This window comes from Aethalodelphis obliquidens, unplaced genomic scaffold, assembly GCF_003676395.1.
Source record: "Aethalodelphis obliquidens isolate GAN/ISIS:26980383/991018 unplaced genomic scaffold, ASM367639v1 scaffold27, whole genome shotgun sequence".
Taxonomy (NCBI): Eukaryota; Metazoa; Chordata; class Mammalia; order Artiodactyla; family Delphinidae; genus Aethalodelphis; species Aethalodelphis obliquidens.
In genome coordinates this window covers 18,494,812-18,512,942 of record NW_020837971.1, presented here as the reverse complement: position 1 = coordinate 18,512,942, position 18,131 = coordinate 18,494,812, and the positions used below count along the sequence as shown (strand labels likewise).

The 18,131-nt window shown below is 56.2% G+C and overlaps 2 protein-coding genes across 13 annotated transcripts in view; one reads left to right on the top strand and one right to left on the bottom strand.

Moving 5' to 3' along the window:
• The first annotated feature begins 4,477 nt into the window (after positions 1–4,477).
• On the top strand, positions 4,478–6,904 carry PGAM2 (phosphoglycerate mutase 2). The gene is made up of 3 exons (XM_027124097.1): positions 4,478–4,944; positions 5,051–5,231; positions 6,700–6,904. Exons 1-3 carry the CDS (start codon positions 4,531–4,533, stop codon positions 6,864–6,866), a joined length of 762 nt encoding a protein of 253 aa, XP_026979898.1. The 5' UTR covers positions 4,478–4,530; the 3' UTR covers positions 6,867–6,904.
• An 821-nt stretch (positions 6,905–7,725) lies between these two features.
• The window catches only part of DBNL (drebrin like), a 12,461-nt gene continuing 2,055 nt past the window's right edge, over positions 7,726–18,131 (bottom strand). Inside the window, exons 2-14 of one of the 12 annotated variants that reach the window (XM_027124085.1) lie at positions 16,342–16,397; positions 16,124–16,210; positions 14,327–14,439; positions 13,641–13,715; positions 12,491–12,637; positions 11,620–11,697; positions 11,158–11,309; positions 11,002–11,050; positions 10,502–10,595; positions 9,806–9,901; positions 9,591–9,727; positions 9,261–9,357; positions 7,726–8,781 (exon numbers count right to left, since the gene is read on the bottom strand). In XM_027124085.1, coding sequence (XP_026979886.1) covers positions 8,642–8,781; positions 9,261–9,357; positions 9,591–9,727; positions 9,806–9,901; positions 10,502–10,595; positions 11,002–11,050; positions 11,158–11,309; positions 11,620–11,697; positions 12,491–12,637; positions 13,641–13,715; positions 14,327–14,439; positions 16,124–16,210; positions 16,342–16,397 — 1,321 coding nt within the window. In that variant the 3' untranslated portion in view covers positions 7,726–8,641. The remainder of the gene's footprint in view (positions 8,782–9,260; positions 9,358–9,590; positions 9,728–9,805; positions 9,902–10,501; positions 10,596–11,001; positions 11,051–11,157; positions 11,310–11,619; positions 11,698–12,490; positions 12,638–13,640; positions 13,716–14,326; positions 14,440–16,123; positions 16,211–16,341; positions 16,398–18,131) is intronic. The other 11 variants (XM_027124087.1, XM_027124086.1, XM_027124089.1 and 8 more) reach the window with 11 other exon arrangements.

Sequence of the window (18,131 nt, the reverse complement as noted above, 5' to 3'; positions counted from 1 at the left end):
AAACTATATTCAATATTCTGTGATAAACCATAATGGAAAAGACTATTAAAAAATGTATACATGTGTATAACTGAGTCACTTTGCTGCACAGCGGAGATTGGCACAGCATTATAAATCAACTATACTTCAATAAATAAAATAAAATAGATAACTAAGGAGGGCCTACTGTATAGTACAGGGAATTCTGCACTCTGTAATGGCCTATATGGGAAAAGAATCTAAGAAAGAGTGGCTATATGTATAACTCATTCACTGTGCTGTACACCTGAAACTAACACAACATTGTAAATCAATTATACTCCAATAAAAAATTTTTATATATGTATGAGACGTAGAATGTCATTATATAAAGGTAAAAGGGTCAATCCAACAAGAGTAATTTCAAATATTTAAAAATATTTTTGCACCTGCCATAGGGGCACCTAAATATATAAAGCAAACATTAACAGACATAAAGGGAAAAGTAGACAGAAATACAGTAATAGTAGGGGACTTTAATATCCCACTTTCAACAATGGATAGATCATACAGACAGAAAATAAGGAAACAGTGGATTAAAACTACACATTACATCAGATTGACTTAACAGACATATACAGAACATTTCATCCATCAACAGAATACACATTCTTCTCAGGCACACATGGAATATTCTACAGGATGGATAATATCAACAAAGCAAGTCTTAATAAATTTAAGAAGACAAATTATATCAAGCATCTTTTCTGACACAGTGGTGTACAACTAGAAATCAATTACAAGAAACCTGGAAAATTCACAAACCTGTGGAGATTAAACAACATACTCCTGAACAATGAGTCAAAAAAGAAGTCAAAAGAGAAACCCAGATACATCTTAAGATAAATGAAAATGGAAATACAACATACCAAAACATATGGAATGCAGCAAAAGCAGTTCTAAGAAGGAAGCTCATAGCAATATACACCTACATTAAGAAAAAGAAAGGGCTCAAATAAACAATCTAACCTTACACCTGAAGGAACTAGAAAAGCCCAAAGTTAGCAGAAGGACAGAAGTAACAACGATCAGAGCAGAAATAAATGAAGCAGAGATTAAAAGGACAACAGAAAATATCAATGAAACTAAGAGCTGGTTCTTTGAAAAAAGAAACAAAATAGACAAACCTTTAGCTACTCTTATCAATTTAAGAGAGAGGACTCAAACAAAATAATAAATGAAAGAGGATACATTACAACTGATAAAACACAAAGGATCATAAGAAACTACTATGCCAACAAATTCAACAATCTAGAAGAAATCTAGAACTGTCAGAACTAGTAAACAAATTCAATGAAGTTTTGGAATATAAAATTAATACACAAATATCAGTCTGTTTCTATACACTAACAACTAGGAGAAATTAAAAAAACAATCCTATTTACAATTGCATCAAAAGAATTACACAACTAGAAATAAATTTAACTAAGGTGGTAAAAGATCTGTACACCAAAAACTAAGACATTGATGAAAAATTTGAAGATGACACCAATAAATGTAAAAATATTCCATCCTCATGGATTGGAAGAATTGACATGGTTAAAATGTCCATACTACCAAAAGCAATCTATAGATTCAATGTAGTCCCTATCAAAATTCCAATGGCATTTTTCTCAAAAAAGAAAAAAACAAAGCAAAACACTAAAATTTGTATGGAACCACAAAAGACCATGAATAGCTAAGGCAATTTTGAAAAAGAGGAACAAAGCTGGAGACATCACAGTTCTTTGTAACTATATTACAAAGCTATAGTGCTCAAACAGTATGATATTGGCATAAAACCCACACATAGACCAAAGGACAGAAATGGAGAACCCAGAAATAAGCCCACCCACATGTGGTCAATTAATTTACAACAAAAGAGCCAAGAATATACAATAGGGAAAGGACATTCAATAAATGGTTTGGGGAGAACTGGACAGTCACATGCAAAATTGTCCTAGGTATTTTGAACATTATTTTGAGAGTCTGTTTAAATTCTAAGGAGAATGTAGATCGTATTGTTTTGGCAGGTAATCAGGTCACCAGTGGGTCAGCCTGGGTCAGAGCCCACAAGTACGGGGAGCCCAGGAATTCACCTGTAACTGTACTGCATCACTCACCTAATCTCCCTCCTCTTCATGCCTGACCTGATACTTGACAGCTCCCTGGGGCCTGCTTTCCAAGACTTCAGCCAGAAACCTGGGGCCTTAGTTTCCCCCCCTTGCCGCACAGTTCCTGCAGCTGCATCCCATCCTCAGCTGCAGGAGGGAGGAGAGAGAAAGCAGCGGGTGTTTGCCATACACTCTTGTGGCCTCACCTCCTCTGGTTAGAGGGTAGCTCTTCTCTCAAGGTTTCAGGTGCCTGCCTGGCTAACACTGCCACCTCTACGTTACTGTCCAGGAGCTGTGGTGGGTAAGAAGGGGAAAAAGGGAAGGGGCCTGTAGGAACTTTGTTTCTGTTCCTTGGACCAGAGGGATTCTCTGGAGCCCTTTCTGTCCACACTGGGGGCACTTCTAGGTTTCAAGCTGGGCAATCCTGGGAGAAAAAAATGGTAAACTCACCATGGAACTTGGAATCTGATCCGCTTCATCTGCCTGCTACTGACTTTTCAGTTCTCTGAGATCTGCTTTCTGCCTTTGTCCAGGATTTATAGCTGTGGTCATGCGGAGAGACCAGTGGAGGGTGCTCGCTCCACCCTCCCAGGACAGTCCTGTTGAAACAGCAGCCCTCCTGCCCGCTTGTTTGCTTCTCCATGGACCTCATCGCTGCCTACCATGCCACACATCACATGTTGTCCATCTCCCATGACTGGGATGGAGACCCCCATGAGCAGGGCCTTGCTTGCCCAGTGCTTCAACAGCGCTGGCACACCAGACATGCCCAACAAACACTTTTTGAATGAGTAAGAGTCAGGCTGGAGCAAGCCAAGGCTTACAAGCTGTGTCTAGTCCTCTCAGGCTTTAACTCTCCTCTGCGGTCCCCGGCTTTCTCAACAGCCATCAGACAGGCAGGAAGGCATGTCCCATCCCCCGCTTTGGCTGGCAGTACGGCCCCCCAGCCTAGCAGCTCCTCACCACGCCACCTGCACCCAGCCCAGGCCAAGCAGCCTTGTTCTCACCTAACCCAAAGCCACCACCCCTACCAGGGCCTTTGGCCTCCGATCCTGCCTCCACAGCGGCAAGTGACTTTAAAACATAACCATGCTTCAGACTCTCCAGTGATTCCCATTCGTCAGGACACAAGGCCCAGCCCCTCTATGCTGCTCTGCCACACACCTGTTTGCTGTTCTATGAGGACTGGTTCTTTGCTGGTGCACCTGCAACTTGGCATCTTGACCCCGCCGCTCTGCTTCGTTTCTTCACAGCCCAGATCGCAGTAGCCCTTGTCCCCCAAAACCTGAATGCAGAAGTCCTGGGCCTGCACCCAACTCTACACTGCCCCTAGTCCCAACCTCGGCCTACCTCTGGGCGCTCCTGATGAGCTGGGCACAGATCTAATAACCAGTACCTCTGATTCTGGGGCTCCTTGGGGACATGAATCCTGAATTTTTCTTTTTCTTTTCAAAGGTGGTTTCAGCTGGGAGGAGTGAGCCTGGCTGGGGTGAAGGTAACTAGAGTGGGAGAGTGTGGCACATGTGGATAAGAACTTGACAAAGGCATGCGAAAGCAGAAAACCTTCTGTTCCTCTCTGGCCCAAGCAGCCAGGCCCCCAGCTACCCCTGGCTGTCCTGGAAACCCAGCTCTGCCCAGCTCAGCCCTTGCCCTACACTGCTGCCACCTCCCACAAGGCCAGACCTCTCCCCAGGGCTACGCTCCTCACCAGCTCCCCCGCTCTGCCCACAGCAACCTTTCCTCCTCCCGTGTGGAGATGACGGCACAGCTCCTCCCAGGTGTGCGCACATGCAACATAGACGTGAGCGCGAGGCACACGGACGTGTACATGCAGTAGGACGTGCGCAGCACGTGCACGCGCACCTAGGCACGCACGTGTGGGTGGGCGGACACACATGCATACTCACACCCTTGGCTCCCTCTGATACCAGGCTAGTGTACTTCCCGAGACGCGGGCTTGTCTCCGGTTGCGCTGAGTGACTCGGAGGAAGCAGTCAGGATTTTCCCGTGCCCCTGCCCGACAGCGGCAACCCCCGAGAGCAGGCGGCAGGCTGACAGGGCTCGGGACCCCGACCTCAGGGGGAGTCTTTCCCCGGCCAGTCCTCCTGTTCCCGCTAGCCCCCTTTCAGGCTTGCTGGAGGCCGGGACTTCTGCCCTTGATGCCCAGCCCTGCTCGGCAGCCCCGCCCAGCCTGGGCTCTGGGCACGTGGGGACTGGTAGCTGATGAGGCCCTTTTTCCAGTCCGGCGCTCGGCCTGCCTTCCACCCAGCTCTGCTGCCGGCCACCTGCTGCCGCCCATCAGGCCTGGAATGCTGACTGGCAGTCGGCTGGGGCGGGGGCTGGGGATCGTTATAAAGCTGGGGACGCCTGGGGGTCACCTGTCCCTGTCTGCAGCCCGCGAGTGCCCTCCGCCGCCACCATGCCCACCCACCGCCTCGTGATGGTTCGGCACGGTGAGAGCACCTGGAACCAGGAGAACCGCTTCTGCGGCTGGTTCGACGCGGAGCTGAGCGAGAAGGGGGCTGAGGAGGCCAAGAGGGGGGCCCATGCCATCAAGGACGTGAAGATGGAATTTGACATCTGCTACACGTCGGTGCTGAAGAGGGCCATACACACCCTCTGGACCATCCTGGACACAACGGACCAGATGTGGCTGCCTGTGGTGCGCACCTGGCGCCTCAATGAGCGGCACTACGGGGGTCTCACTGGCCTCAACAAGGCGGAGACGGCCGCCAAGCACGGGGAGGAGCAGGTGAAGATCTGGAGGCGCTCCTTTGACATACCTCCACCCCCCATGGATGAGAAGCACCCCTACTACAACTCCATCAGCAAGGTGAGTGGCTGGGGTGCGGGGCTGGAGGGGAGGTCTGGGGACAGGGGCCCAGGCTGGGGGTCGGGGGGTCTGTCTGGGGAGTGAACAGCCGCACGGATGCCCCCAGGCACGTCGCTATGCAGGCCTGAAGCCGGGGGAGCTGCCCACGCATGAGAGCCTCAAGGACACCATCGCCCGGGCTCTGCCCTTCTGGAATGATGAGATCGTCCCCCAGATCAAGGCTGGCAAGAGGGTGCTCATCGCAGCCCACGGGAACAGTCTGCGGGGCATCGTCAAGCACCTGGAAGGTGAGGCCCATCCTCACACAGGGTGTGGGCAGAGGCGGGTGGGGTGACACGTCCCCTTGAACCAGTGAGCCCCCAGCTGCTCATTTCGTAAACGTGTCGGCTGCCTCGCCGAGGCGGCTTCACAGACATCCACACCCCGGGCAGGGCCTCCAAACTGTGAACTAGACTGGGTGGGGCGAGAAACCACTTGAAAAAACAGCTCTGTAAGAACGAACCGTCCACTGCCGTTGTGTACTGGGACACTGTGTAACGTATCCTTCTGAAGATTCTGGGTGAAAATGTGTGCCGCCACTGACCCAGGGCCCAGGCCCTGCACAGGGGTCCACAGCTGGCCCTGCTTCCCCAACACAAGCCTCAGGGGAGAGGAGGGAAGGCCCAGGGGTGGCATCTTGCCCAAGGACACCCACCCCTGAAGAGGCAGGGCCATGTGGCTCTAAATCCCAGCTTGCTGAGTGACCCTGGTCAAGTCACTTCACTGGCAGCTGCTGGATATGGGACTGAGGGTGGGGCCCTGCTCAACCCTGCCCACACCCCTGCCCACACTCCAGCTCACCCACTCGGGGCAAAAGACTAGTCAAAAGACAGGTGCAGGGTGTGGAGAATGCCAGAGACCTTAGGTTGGTAGCTTGGCTTCCACTAAAAGGGAAGGAGCCCCTCCCAGCATGACAGGCTTCCTCCAAGGAAGCCCCCGTCCGCCTTTCTGAGGACTTCCTGAGGCTGAGTCCACACAGACGCCTCACGGCGGGTGCTGAGCCTCGCAGATGGAAAGACCACCTGCCCTCCCTCCCTTGTGGGGGCTCCCTGCAGCCTGGTCCAGGAGAAACGAATGCACCGAGGCAAACGTGACCGGGGTCTCCCACTGCCCAGAGCATGTTCCCTTAAGGCCTCCCTGCACCAGCGGGCTGGGCGGGATGACAGCGATACCAAAGGTCGAGCTGCTATTCCAGGCCAGGTCTTCGGGAGGCCAGCAGGGTTGGGTCGGGTTTCCACAGAGAACTCTCTTCACCTGTCAGGGCCTTGCATCCACCTCGGCCACGGGCAGCGCTTCTCGCCGTCCCTATCGCACCCCCCTTCTCAGGAGCAGCCCTGCTCCGCTGCTTAGGACGTCCAGAAACTAGAACTCTCTGGAAGCCAAGTGGTTAAGGTCTTTCCTGATCCCAAACACCCACCAGTCTGACCAGAACGCACATTGGGCCAAGGGGGCCGATGGCGTCACCCCAGATGAGGCCAGCTCGGGCCGGAGCGAGGTCCTCGGTTCACCACAGCTATTTCTGTAGGCTGCTGTCTCAGGGCTGCCTTGACCTTCTCGAGGAGCATTTCTGCGGCCTTGCTGTTGGGGTGGGAGGGCTGCTGCCTGGCCAACAGCCCTGTGGCCTGTAAAGGTCACGAAGCCTGCTAAATGCAAGAGCAGGTGGCTGCCTGGCAGACAGGCTGGGAGGGGCTCAGGACGCTTGTTCCTCCGGTCCAGGGATGTCGGACCAGGCCATCATGGAGCTGAACCTGCCCACGGGGATCCCCATCGTGTATGAGCTGGACCAGGCACTGAAGCCCACCAAGCCCATGCGGTTCCTGGGCGACGAGGAGACCGTGCGCAAAGCCATGGAAGCTGTGGCTGCCCAGGGCAAGGCCAAGTGAAGGGTGGGCTCTGGCAATAAAGGCACGTCCTCTCACTGCCTCAGGCCAGTGTGGCCCCAGGACGCCCGCCCCCCAGTGCTCACTCAGGGCTGGTTCCGTGGGCCTGGAGCCCCGGATCCCCGCTGCCTGCCCAAGCCTCCCCCACTGGGTGTGGGGACCCTGGGAACACAGAGGCCAAGAGCCTCCCTATCCCCGGCTATCGAGTGGCTCCTGACAAGCCCCTACGATGACCCGCAAAGCAGAAGAGCCACTTGGCAAGCCTGCTGTAAATCCGAGTGTCCAGGGTCACTTAGGGAGAGTCCAAGTGACCCAGCCCTCCCCATGGCGAGCGAGGACTGTGGCCAACATGCCACTTCCTTCACATTGGTTGTCCTCTACTGTCCTGGTTGCCCCAGGGTGGGAAGGGCAAGGTGGTACCCTGAGCCCTGACCCACGGGGGTCCCCTTGTCCAGGGACAGACAAGCCCACAGGTGGCCTCAAAGCTGGCAATACCTGATTCAAGGGGCTTTCATAGCTGGGGTGGGCCCTGGAGGCTGTCCTAAGAAATCAGGACACGGTGAGGCCTGCCTGCAGCTCAGCCTAAGACAGGAAACGCCACCTGCAGCCAGGTGGGGAGGGGGCACTGGGATTGGCCACCACCTGGGCCGACAGCCCCCTCGGCGCATCCTTTGCCCCAAGCTGCTTCCACCTGGCACCTCCCAGAGCGTAAGAGCTTAATTCCCCAGACGCTCTGTGGGTGCAGGTGCCTCACTCCAGGCACACGTGCACACTGGCTGTCCTGCGTGGGAGGAGGCTCCCCATGGCAGGGGTCAGGGGGGCCCTCGGCCCCTCCCCGAGAACTGAAATGCAGGAGGCTGACTTGCAGTCACACATTGACCTTTATGCCTCCTCCAGGTGGCTAAGGGTTGGTCAGAGGTCTGAGGGTGCACACATGAGGGCTACAACAGGAGGGATGGGAGCTAGGGCCGGTGTAGGGCAATTCTTACTCCAGAAGCAGGCACGGATAGGCTGGGGCAGAAAGAAGGAAAGACAGTAGGAACAGGCCACCATGGTTACTTTCCCTAAACCGTATCAACTGAGGTGCACACCGGGGCCAGCAGACAAGAGTGAGCCACGTGGAAGGACACGCAGTGTCTGTTGATGTTTTCACCTCTTCCTTCACATACTTAGATGGGGGCTTGGTTGTCCCTATCTCCACTGCCCAGAGCCCAGGCAGAGGGACAGAGAAATGGGGAGCACAGAGCAGGTTCCAGAAAGACTGCTACCAAAATTGTCATGACCCACTCTGACTTTGGTCATAAACTCTAAGTTCACTGTTCCCAAGGGTCACTGAAGCTACAGACACTGTCCCTTAAAGCCAAGAGGAAAAGGAAAAGAAGGCAAGTGCACAAGAAGACCTCTAGATGCCCCTGCTCAGACCCGCCCCCGCAGACTGGCAGTGCCGTACCCCTTGGGCAGAGGTCACTAAGAGGCTGGCCCTGAGCAGGCTTGGTTCAGTGTCTTCTGTTGGGGGTCAAGGACCAGGCTGGTTGGGAGGACTTGGGAAGCTGCTGGAAGCACGTCTGGAGATCACCAGGTTATTGCTGCATTTGGGGCAACAGAGGCCGAGCCACCCAAGCCAGAGGGAGCCCGAGGGCCTGCCCTCATCAGGGGGATCCCATTCCTAGAAAAGTGCCGTACACAGCCCTCACGCCGCCTCTGCCAGCAACGAGGAAGTCGCGTCTGGGAGGGGAGGGGAAGCACAGCCCCTGGCCTCGGCCAGCAGTCGGGGCCCTTTACTCAATTAGCTCCACGTAGTTGGCGGGAAACATGCCAAAGTGGCCGTCCGGCCCGTAGCCACGCCACCAGCCTTCGTCGATCACCTCAATGCCCGTGATGAGGTTCTCAGGGTCGAAGGAGATCTCGGTCTCGTCGGCTGCAAAGAAGGTGAGCCCAGATGCGGTGCTGAGGGCCCTGGGCCAGCCGGCCCTCAGCCTGTGCTGACGCTGCTCCTGGGGCCACTCCCCCAGCACACACCTTCCTACGGGGCCCGGCCCTGGGCTCACTGTCCCAGCGAAAGGCTGGAGCACAGCACTTCCACACATCAGCCTGCTCCCTGAGGCCTCTACCCAGGGTCAGCAGGGGCACCGGCATCCAGGCCTGGCCCCTCTTCTCTAGTCGCACTTTCCGGCACTAGGACAAGGCGGGCAACTGGGATTCACACCAGTGGACAGCAAGTAGCTGCCCGCAGCATGTGGGGAGGCCTGAGCTGTGCAGGGCACCCACCCACTCTCCCTTCGCACCCTCCCGCCTTCCCTTCCGACGCCCCAGGGCTCTCCCCTCGAGGGAGTCCGCAAATCCTGCCTCCTGATCTTGGGCCCTGTGGTTTGAGGTGGCAGGGCTGCAGCACGTTACCTGCCTGGTAGTCATACAGGGCCCGGGCACAGAGCCCTTTCCCACTCAGCCCCGGGTAGTGGTCAATGCGCTCAGAGCTGGTATCTTGCTGCTGCACCTGCCCACGGATGGGAAAGAAGAAGAGAAGTCTGGAATCGTGGTTACCCAGATTCAACCCTGCCTGTGACCAGGGCTCACGGCAGACTTGGGGGGAGGGCACACGGGGCACGGGATGCTCCAAAATTAAACAAGGTAATTCACAGGTAGGGAGCCACGGAATGGGTACCGCCAAGGAGCGCGTTTCCGGGCACATGGGCCCTTCACACATCTGCCCTGCTGCAGAGAACCCACCATTGGAGGCTCCTCGTAGAGGGTCTCCTGCTCTGGGGGCTCCTCGTACACGGCCTCCTCTTCCGCTGGCACCGAGCACGGAGGGGCGCTGGGCACCGGCTCCTGGCGGAGATCTGCACGGGAGGACACGGCCCACTCTGACCCAGGGGAGGGGAGAGGACATGCCACGTCTCCCTCCCACCCCCAACTCCCCACAGGGCAGCCGAGAGCCTTGCCTGCCCTGGGCCTTGAGGTGGCGTGAACTGACTCTCTGCTGAGGGGGGTCTCCGGTTGGGTGAGCTGCTTCTGCAGGAAGGGGCTCCTCAGCTTGCCTGCAAACCAACGGTAAACATCGAAGACATCACACTGCTGGAAAGGGGGAAGAGCCGAGTCCTCTCTGCCCCTTCTGTGCCCTGTGTTGCCCGGAGGGTGGACCTGTTCTGGGACAGTGGCTGTCATACAGGGAGCGAACAGGGACATGCAGCAGCTGCAGGAATACCACCCGCTGTGCACACATCTCACACACACACACATCGTACACTCCAAGCAGCCCCTTGGGGGCCACGTGCAGTGCTGGAGAGCTGACCAGCAGTGCAGTCCGATATAGCCTTTGGGGGCCAGAGAGGTGACTGATGCAGGCCCGAGACCCAGCTAACAGCCCAACGTTGGGGGATTTACAGGGCCGGGGCTGGAGGGTGTCCACTCTAGAGCCACACACGGCCCCTCTTGTCCCACCACGTCAAGAGCAGGAAGGGGACACCCAGGTCCCCGGCTCCCGTGCAAGAAGCAACCCTCATGAGCACAGGCTCTCCTTACTCATCCCTTTCACCTTCTGATACATCTGTCACTAAGTCAGGGGGCCCTGCCCTGGGACCCCAGGCTCCCCTTCAGCCTTCCCCTGCCTCACAGCTGGGCGCAGAGCAAAGTCTCACCTGGCTGGGGGCTGGAGATGGGCGTGGTGGACACGGCCCTCTCCTTCTGCTTGAAAATCTCCCGTGGGTGTGCTGGCTGTGGACAGACAGGCTCCTGAAGGAGCGCGCACGGAGCCGGCAGTGAATGAGGATCCGGGAGCCATCGGCCTGCCTGGCTCCCTGCAGCTGTGCAGGGGGTCAGGAAGCAAAACACCAAAGCTGAGGGGCTCACAGGCCTCTTCCAGCATCAGGCGGAGGTCCATGCCGGGCTGAGCTTCTGCCCTTGGCTCTCCTCTCCACTGACGGCCCTGACACACCACGTGTCCTACGTTCTAATCTGCCCCAGCAGGCTGCAGGCCCCTCCCAGTAAGCGCCTCCCTCAGGCCTGCTGGGTGGGGTGTGTGCATCTGGAGGGACCCACACGGCCACCACGGCTCACCGCAGGCAGCCTGCGCACCTGTCCCAGACGAGCCTCAGCTGGTCGGGGACCCGCACGCATCACTCTGGCCCTCAAGACTCACCTGCTCCTCTCCGCTCCTTGAAAGCACTTCCTGCTGCTCATACTTCCTGCTGGGAGGGGCAGAGGCAAGAGCTGCAGCCCGGCCTCGGCCCCCCCTCCCCTGCCCTGGGGGACAGCCCTCGGGAGGAGAGAGGAGGTGGGGGCAGCACCGCCGCACCTGTGGGGCCCGGCCTCGCCGCCCTGCTGCTGGTGGCGCTGCTCCCGGAGGGCGGCCTCACGCAGCTCCCGCTCTCGGCGCTCCTGCTCCAGCCGCCGCCGCTCCTCCTCCGCCCGCCGCTTCTCCTCCAGCTTGCGGTTCTCCTCCTCCTTCTGCGGGGAGAGGCGCAGGCGGCTGCCCCCTCGGCCTCGGCGCTGCCGGCGGCATGGACCCGCCCAGGCAGCCCGCACGGGCCGCGGTCAAGTGTGGGCTCTACAGCAACACTCGCTGCCTGGCCTTGTTCCCTAACACCTCTGACCCCTAGTTCAACCATCTGCGAATGGGTGCTACCAAGGACATCTGATCTAGGAGCTTATTGTAGGAAAAACCGAGACACAGCGAGTAAACCACTTCCTCCTGTCTGCTGCATATGGGACCAGACCGAATGCCAGCTCTCATCCTCATGCCCTGGGCGGCACTTACCTCTGCCTTGGCCCAGAAGCTGTCTTTGCCAACCCTTTTGATCTCAGACACGGCGTTGGTCTTCTGGTACACAGAGCCCTGAGGCGGACAGAGAATTCACTACAGGGTCGTCGACAGAGCAGAGCATGCAGGTAAGAACTGTTAGGATGGCACCCGACAGGCGGAGTGGCGCCTGGCCCGGTGGCCCATAAGGAGACTGATACCAAGAGGGCCTGAAAGGCCCTGGAAACCACAAGTGGGGAAGCTCAACCCCAGACAACACTGGAGGAGTCTCTGGCTGCACCAGGCCCCTGTGGATGGAAGCCAAGGCAGGAAAGGCCCCTTGGCCTGCCTGAGATTCCTGGAGGCGGGGCAGTTCTGAGGCAGGCCTCTGGACAGGGGCCCTCAGACAGCTGACTGCCATGGCAGCGCCCACAGGGTCTCCAAGAACCCCAGCTCCCATCCCGCACCGGACCACAGGCCCACAGGCGTCCGTCTGCCCACAACTCAGAGGGGCCTGCCCTGTCCACCACCAGAAGTTTCTCCAAAGCAACCACCATCCAGGGCGGCACAGGACACTCTGGGGCCACGGCCTGGAGGGTGGATGGAATTTCCCCACAGAGAACCTCTGCGCACACACAAGAGGCTCTGGAACTACCAGGCAGGGTCAAAGGCCACGCCTCATGCCCACCAGCACCCACCTCACCAGCAGGCAGCTCTTGCTCCTGTCAGGCTCGGGGTCACCATCTGCACCTCAGTCCGGCTCCAGGACCGGAAGCCAGGCAGGGGGAGCCCAGCCCCCGAGGGAGAAAGCGCTGAGGGCGGGCCGAATCGGTCCACAGCTAGAACCGCGTGCTCCTGCCCGGCCACCTCAGGCCCACACAGCACTCACCACCGGGGCCTGGGGGCCCGTGTCATGGAAGCGGCTGCTCTCTCCGTGGAAGGTGTAGTTGGCCCCGGAGGCCCTGGCCACCTTCTGCATGATCCACTCGGGCTCCACGTCCTCCTCGGCCCTGGCGTTGACGGTCACGTGGGCCCCCTGCAGCAGGAGCGACACTTAATGAAGAAGCAGCATTGCAATCCCAGGAGAAGACAGGCCGCACACCTCGGCCTGCACAGCGCAACAGCTGCACCGCGCTCAGGGTCGGGAGACCCTGCCAGGAACCAAGGCACGCTCGTCCCGAGGCCTCAGAAAAACCAGCTGAGGGAAACCCATCGCTCTTGTCCCAGCCTGCGTGGGAGGCCCTTGCCCTCCACGGTGTGGCCTGTTCTGTGCCGCTGTAAGACAGCCCCGGCATTAAAGGGCTTCTTTCTAGTGAATGAAATCCAACCTTCAAAGTCATCTGGAAACAAACACATTTTCTACAAAAAGCAAGTTACTGATTTCTTCTTGAGAAGTTACAACTATGACCTTGTTGTTACTAAATACCAATAAGTTTGGGACCTTCTCTTTCAGCTCCTAGATGGAGAAACTGAGGTGCATCTGAAGAAGCGTTGGCAGAACCAGAAAACAAAGTCCTGAGCCTCCTTGCCAGTAACCAAAGAAATGCAAAGAGTAAGCTGACAAGTGAACAACAAACGCTTTTTGATACAAAATGCTTTTGAAGTTAAACAAGGTTCCATTATATGATGACTGAAATAAATACGTGCAGAAATGGACCAGAAAGAATGCGTTAAAGGGAACATGCACGTTGAGGTTGCGAGCAGAAGCAGCTTTCCTTCTCGTCCAAATCCTCCTAGTACTGCTAGAAGTTTGTACTTATAAAACAAATGCAGCCCAAGGCCTAGCCCCGCCCCAAGACCAGCTCCAGCAGGGCCTCCTCAAGGTCCTTCGTCCTTCCTTCCCGCTGAAGCCAGCTTGCAGGTGGCTCTGGCTACCTCCTGGGCAAGACGAGAGCAGCCTCTGGCTACGCCCTGAAGTCCAGACAGATCATCGGGACGTGAGGCACACTTCCGACTCTGGCTGTGATTCCCGCTCACTCACACCCTGGAACCTAGGGACCTGGTGAACTCTGTGAGGCCCTGTACAGAGCAGCCCTCACCTTCAGGAAGCTGGCCATGGTGCTGACGTGGTTGGCGCACGCTCCCTTCCGCACGTCATTCACACCCTCGCCGGTCTGCAACACAGCACACCCAGCATGACCCGCCAATTCCTCGGTGTGACCCAGGTCTCCCCGCAAAGCCACTGCCCACTCCAGGGACTCAGCAGTTTCCCTGTGTCCCGGGAAAAAGCAAACCACAACCCCAAAGCAGAGGACACGGTGAGCCCCCATACCTCCGAGTCAGGGAGGTTCTTGGAGCAGGACAGTCACCAGCGTCCACTGTGGGGCGTTGCCTTAGAATTCCCTAGTCCCCACCCAGGGGGCTCCACTTCACTAGAGCCCCGGTCCTATACTCCCAGTGCCCTCCCAGCCCTAATCCAGGCACTCTGCTCCCTCAGGATGACTACCCTGAAGGGGACAAGAACATGAGTGCCCTGTGATTGTGTGTAGTCCATTCACAGGAGTAGTTCTGGGCTGGAACAGTGAATTCTGCACTAGCAAGGCCCTAGGTATTCTTTGGGCCACACTGAATTAATCCACTATTCTGTTCATTCACCAGATTCAAGCTGTTCTAAAGTCAGGTCCTCTTCCACTCCACTCACAAAAGGCAAAGCACAAAGGAAGAAAAGGGAGTTTTTCCAGGTCACACCTAGGTGAGAACTCAGAAGCCCTCAAGTTCCACATACCCAGTTGATGAGGACAAACTTGGGCAGGCCGGAGTTTGGGTCCTTCACTCTGCAGAAGGCGTACATCACCTTCCCACTGTTGAGCTCCTCCACCATTTCCTCCAGGCCCCCCTCTGCAGCAGTCACAAGGAGAGTCAGGGGCAGGCCAGGCACCCCACGCCCACCCTGGCACCTAGTCCATCAGAAAAAGGAACCCCAGCTGCCTCTAAACCAGGGTTCTCAGCCCCATCTGCGTCTGAACCAGATTCCTAGGACTACCCGCACTAAGCTGACTTATGAGAACTGGATGGGACCCAGGATCTACATTTGTGAAAAGCACCTCAGCCCCGCTCACCACAACAAGAGAAGTCCCTAAGAGGCAATGAAGACAAAGGAAGGAAGGGAGGGAGGGAGGGAGGAAGGAAAGGCACCTCAGGTGATTTTTTAAGCCACACTAGTCTAAAAACCACTCCTGTAAACCCACACGTAATTCTGGAAGTAAAAATGTCATTTACGCTACAAACCAGGCAGGCACCAGACCTCCAAATGGAGGGGCTCTGCAACAATTTTACCATTGCCTGGACTCCACAAACCGCCCTGGAATAACAGGGCCTGATGTGAGTCACCCTGCCCTTACCCACGTCTGCTCAGACTCCAGGGCCACCCAGAGGGTCCCAAGCAGATGTTAACTCTCCGCCATATAGGGCCTCAGCTCTTAGACTCTCTGAGTGGGGATAAGGGAGTGATGGGGCATAGAAATGAACCACCCTATGCCGTTCTCCCCTGACACTCAGGCTGTGAGCCCCAGCATGTACTAGAGTTTTGGGTTCTCATCAGGTGTCCCAAACCTCCTCAGACTGTGAGAAGGACCTGGATCAGGTATTTTAGCTACAGGGCTCCAGGGAACCTGGGGCAGTCCTGAGGCCCTGCTCTGGGCTCTTACAGCAGAGCCTGTGAATACCACTGAGGATGGTGGTATGAAACTCAGCTGAGCTCTGCAATTCTCAGTCCCCTATGGCATCACACTGCACCTGAGACCACTGTCAGTGGCAGTCCTTCTAGAAAGAGGACCACTAAGGAGAGGCACTCGAAAGAGGGAGACGTTTTCTACCAACAAGTCACCAGAACCATTCATGGGGCAAGCAGAGAACATGCTGGTGAACATGCACTGAACAGTGAAGCCGTGTCACTCAGGTCAGGTGAGCTGGCCTTGAGAACGAGGAGTTAGGGGTATCAGGTGGGGGGCCTGCAGTTTCTACCCCTCTGCCCAGCACTGGCCAAGAGCCTGTTCTTCCCGAGGCACTTCCTATCATCCCGTATTTGAGTAGCACTTTTCCAGGTCACCCTGTCCCAGTGGACCAATGTGCACTGATGTGACCTCTCCTGGGTAAGGGTGTGCCCAGCAGGAAGAGGACAGAGGGAAGGATGTGTCCGCACCTTCTCCTCCACCACGAGCACCCAGCTCTGTGGGACTGTTACCCTCCCAGCTGCAGCCCAGGGCTAAGGATGCAGCACAGGCCCGGCCTTGGGCTGCCTGCAAGCTGGAGTGGGCTGGACTATCTCCCATCTCAGCTCTTCCAACTACAACACAGACAGAGAGCAGCGCTGCCTCGCACCACCAGGCAGAGAAAGCCAAGGAGAAGGTATTTTCACTTAGAAACATCTGAAACCCAAAGCTGGCCAGGAGGAGCTGTGAGTGCCAGGGGGCCCACACTGCTCAGTGGGAGCCTCTGTCCTGCCTGGCTGGCTGCAGCCGGCCCGATCAGGGCACCAGGGAATTCCTGAACATTGAATGAAACTGACGTGGGGGAGGCTCACCCTTAGCCAAGGGAGGTGTCACTGTAGTCACGCCACACGCGGGGGACACCTGTGCACCCTGAGTGCCCTTCCTCCCGCCTGTGGCGGCTGAAATGCCAGCAGAGATGGAGCAGTGACGTCACGACTCCCTCCCCTCCACGCGCCTCACCCTCCCTCCCGGGCTTCTGCCTCCTGATGGTCCATAAGAGCCCATCTGCTTCCTCACTTATCATACTCACCCCCAGTGCCAGCCACACGGATGTCATTGCTGTTGCCTTCATAGGTAAAGAGGGCCCTGAAACAAAACACAAACAGGCTCTACCACCATCTGCCCTCACTGTGCCCACCAAGGCTTCACGCTGCGCCCCAAAGAGCTCAGCCTGGCAGTAGCCCTGTAGGCTGACCCAGACCCCACTCTGAACTACAAGGCGGGACCTCAGTAGGCCGCTGGGCCTCCCAGAGCTGAGCCTTCTCAGCTGCAGCCGGCCTGTTGTGAGGACAAGCCTATGGAGACGGGGAGCATACATCCACTCGGAAGAAAACTAAGCTGTGAAGTTTTATGGCAACCTTCTACACGTTTACGTGTGAAACACTCACCTAGCTACCACGTGTGTGCATTTGAACAAACAAAAGATACCTGCATATTCCTGAAACCAAAGCACCCCAAGGAGAAGCAGGAAGGAGAAATACGTGCATTTCCAATGACCCTGTGTATATCTGTGGTCTTCCGGGAAGCCTCAAGGGTTGCTGGAGCGGGTCTGTCTGGCCTGAGGCCCTTCCAGCACACACAGGCTTTTATCGGTTGCATATGGCACCGGAAACCACAGGGGCCATGACTCAACACGCAGTCAGGCTCCTCACAAGACAGGCTCCCTGGCTGGGCACGTGCTGTATCTAGCAGAGCCTTAGGTCTCCACAGGTGACCCTGGGTCACACCGCCCTTCTCCTGTAAGCCTAATTATTCATAAGAACTCTGGTAAAGATGTGGCCTTATAAATTATGGTAAATTGTATTAAATCTGGGCCACGGAAGGTCCCTTGACCAGAACAAAGGTCACTCAAAGAGAACATTTTAGAAGAGGCGGCTTCTGTGCAGTCCACATGAAGCCCAGACATCTGCATGAACTCTGCAGCAGCCCAGCTCCAGGGAGTGCTGGCAGACCACAGGGTGAGGGTGCTAATCCATCAGACAGCAAGTCAAAGGCAAAACCCGGTCTGGGGTATCATCACCCCACGCTCCACGGCACAGGCCTGCTGAGGCGCGCCAGACAGAAGCTCCAGGGTCAACAGCCTGACAGGAACCATGTCAACGTCCACTCAGCTTCCCCAGGGCCTCGCTAATGCCACTGGGCAGAGCTGCCTAAGCCTGAGAAAGTCAGAAGAAATTAGACCCAGGTCCAGAGATCTGGCTGGGAGGGAGGACAGACTGCCAGGAAAGAACCACTGCTTCCCAGCAGAGGAGAGAGTGCAGAAGGAGAGAAACACTCAGAAAAACAGGGAAAAGGAAGATTGGGTGGTGGCAGACATCTAGCCTCTGGTGGCCACAGTCCTGACCAGCCTTCCTCCCGGAGGAAAGAAGCCCCTGGCTGCACAAGACAGGGGCCCCGGACAAGCAGCAAGAAACGGAGATGGCTGCTCAGCTTAGCTCTTCCAAGAAGGGATCCAGCAGCTAGCAAAGGCCACGCTCCATGCCTGCCACCTACCCCTCTGACTTCATTCCCCTCCACCCTGGGCTCCAGCCTAAGCCACCTTCCTGAATGTTCCCGGTTCAGAGGCTCATACCACATTCAATCAAACAACCCTTCTTTCAAACCGACATGAAAAAAAAAATGGTGTGTTGGCTTGTGCAGGCACATAGCACAAGGAGTATGGGGCACTGGGCACCTTATAATCCAGTCACTTCCCAAAAACCCAATCTGAGACCCTGCTGCTTGCTAGCGATGGGAATGCAGCTACAAATAATCCCTAAGCGGCCCTGCCCGTACACACACACACACACACACACACACACACACACACACACACACACA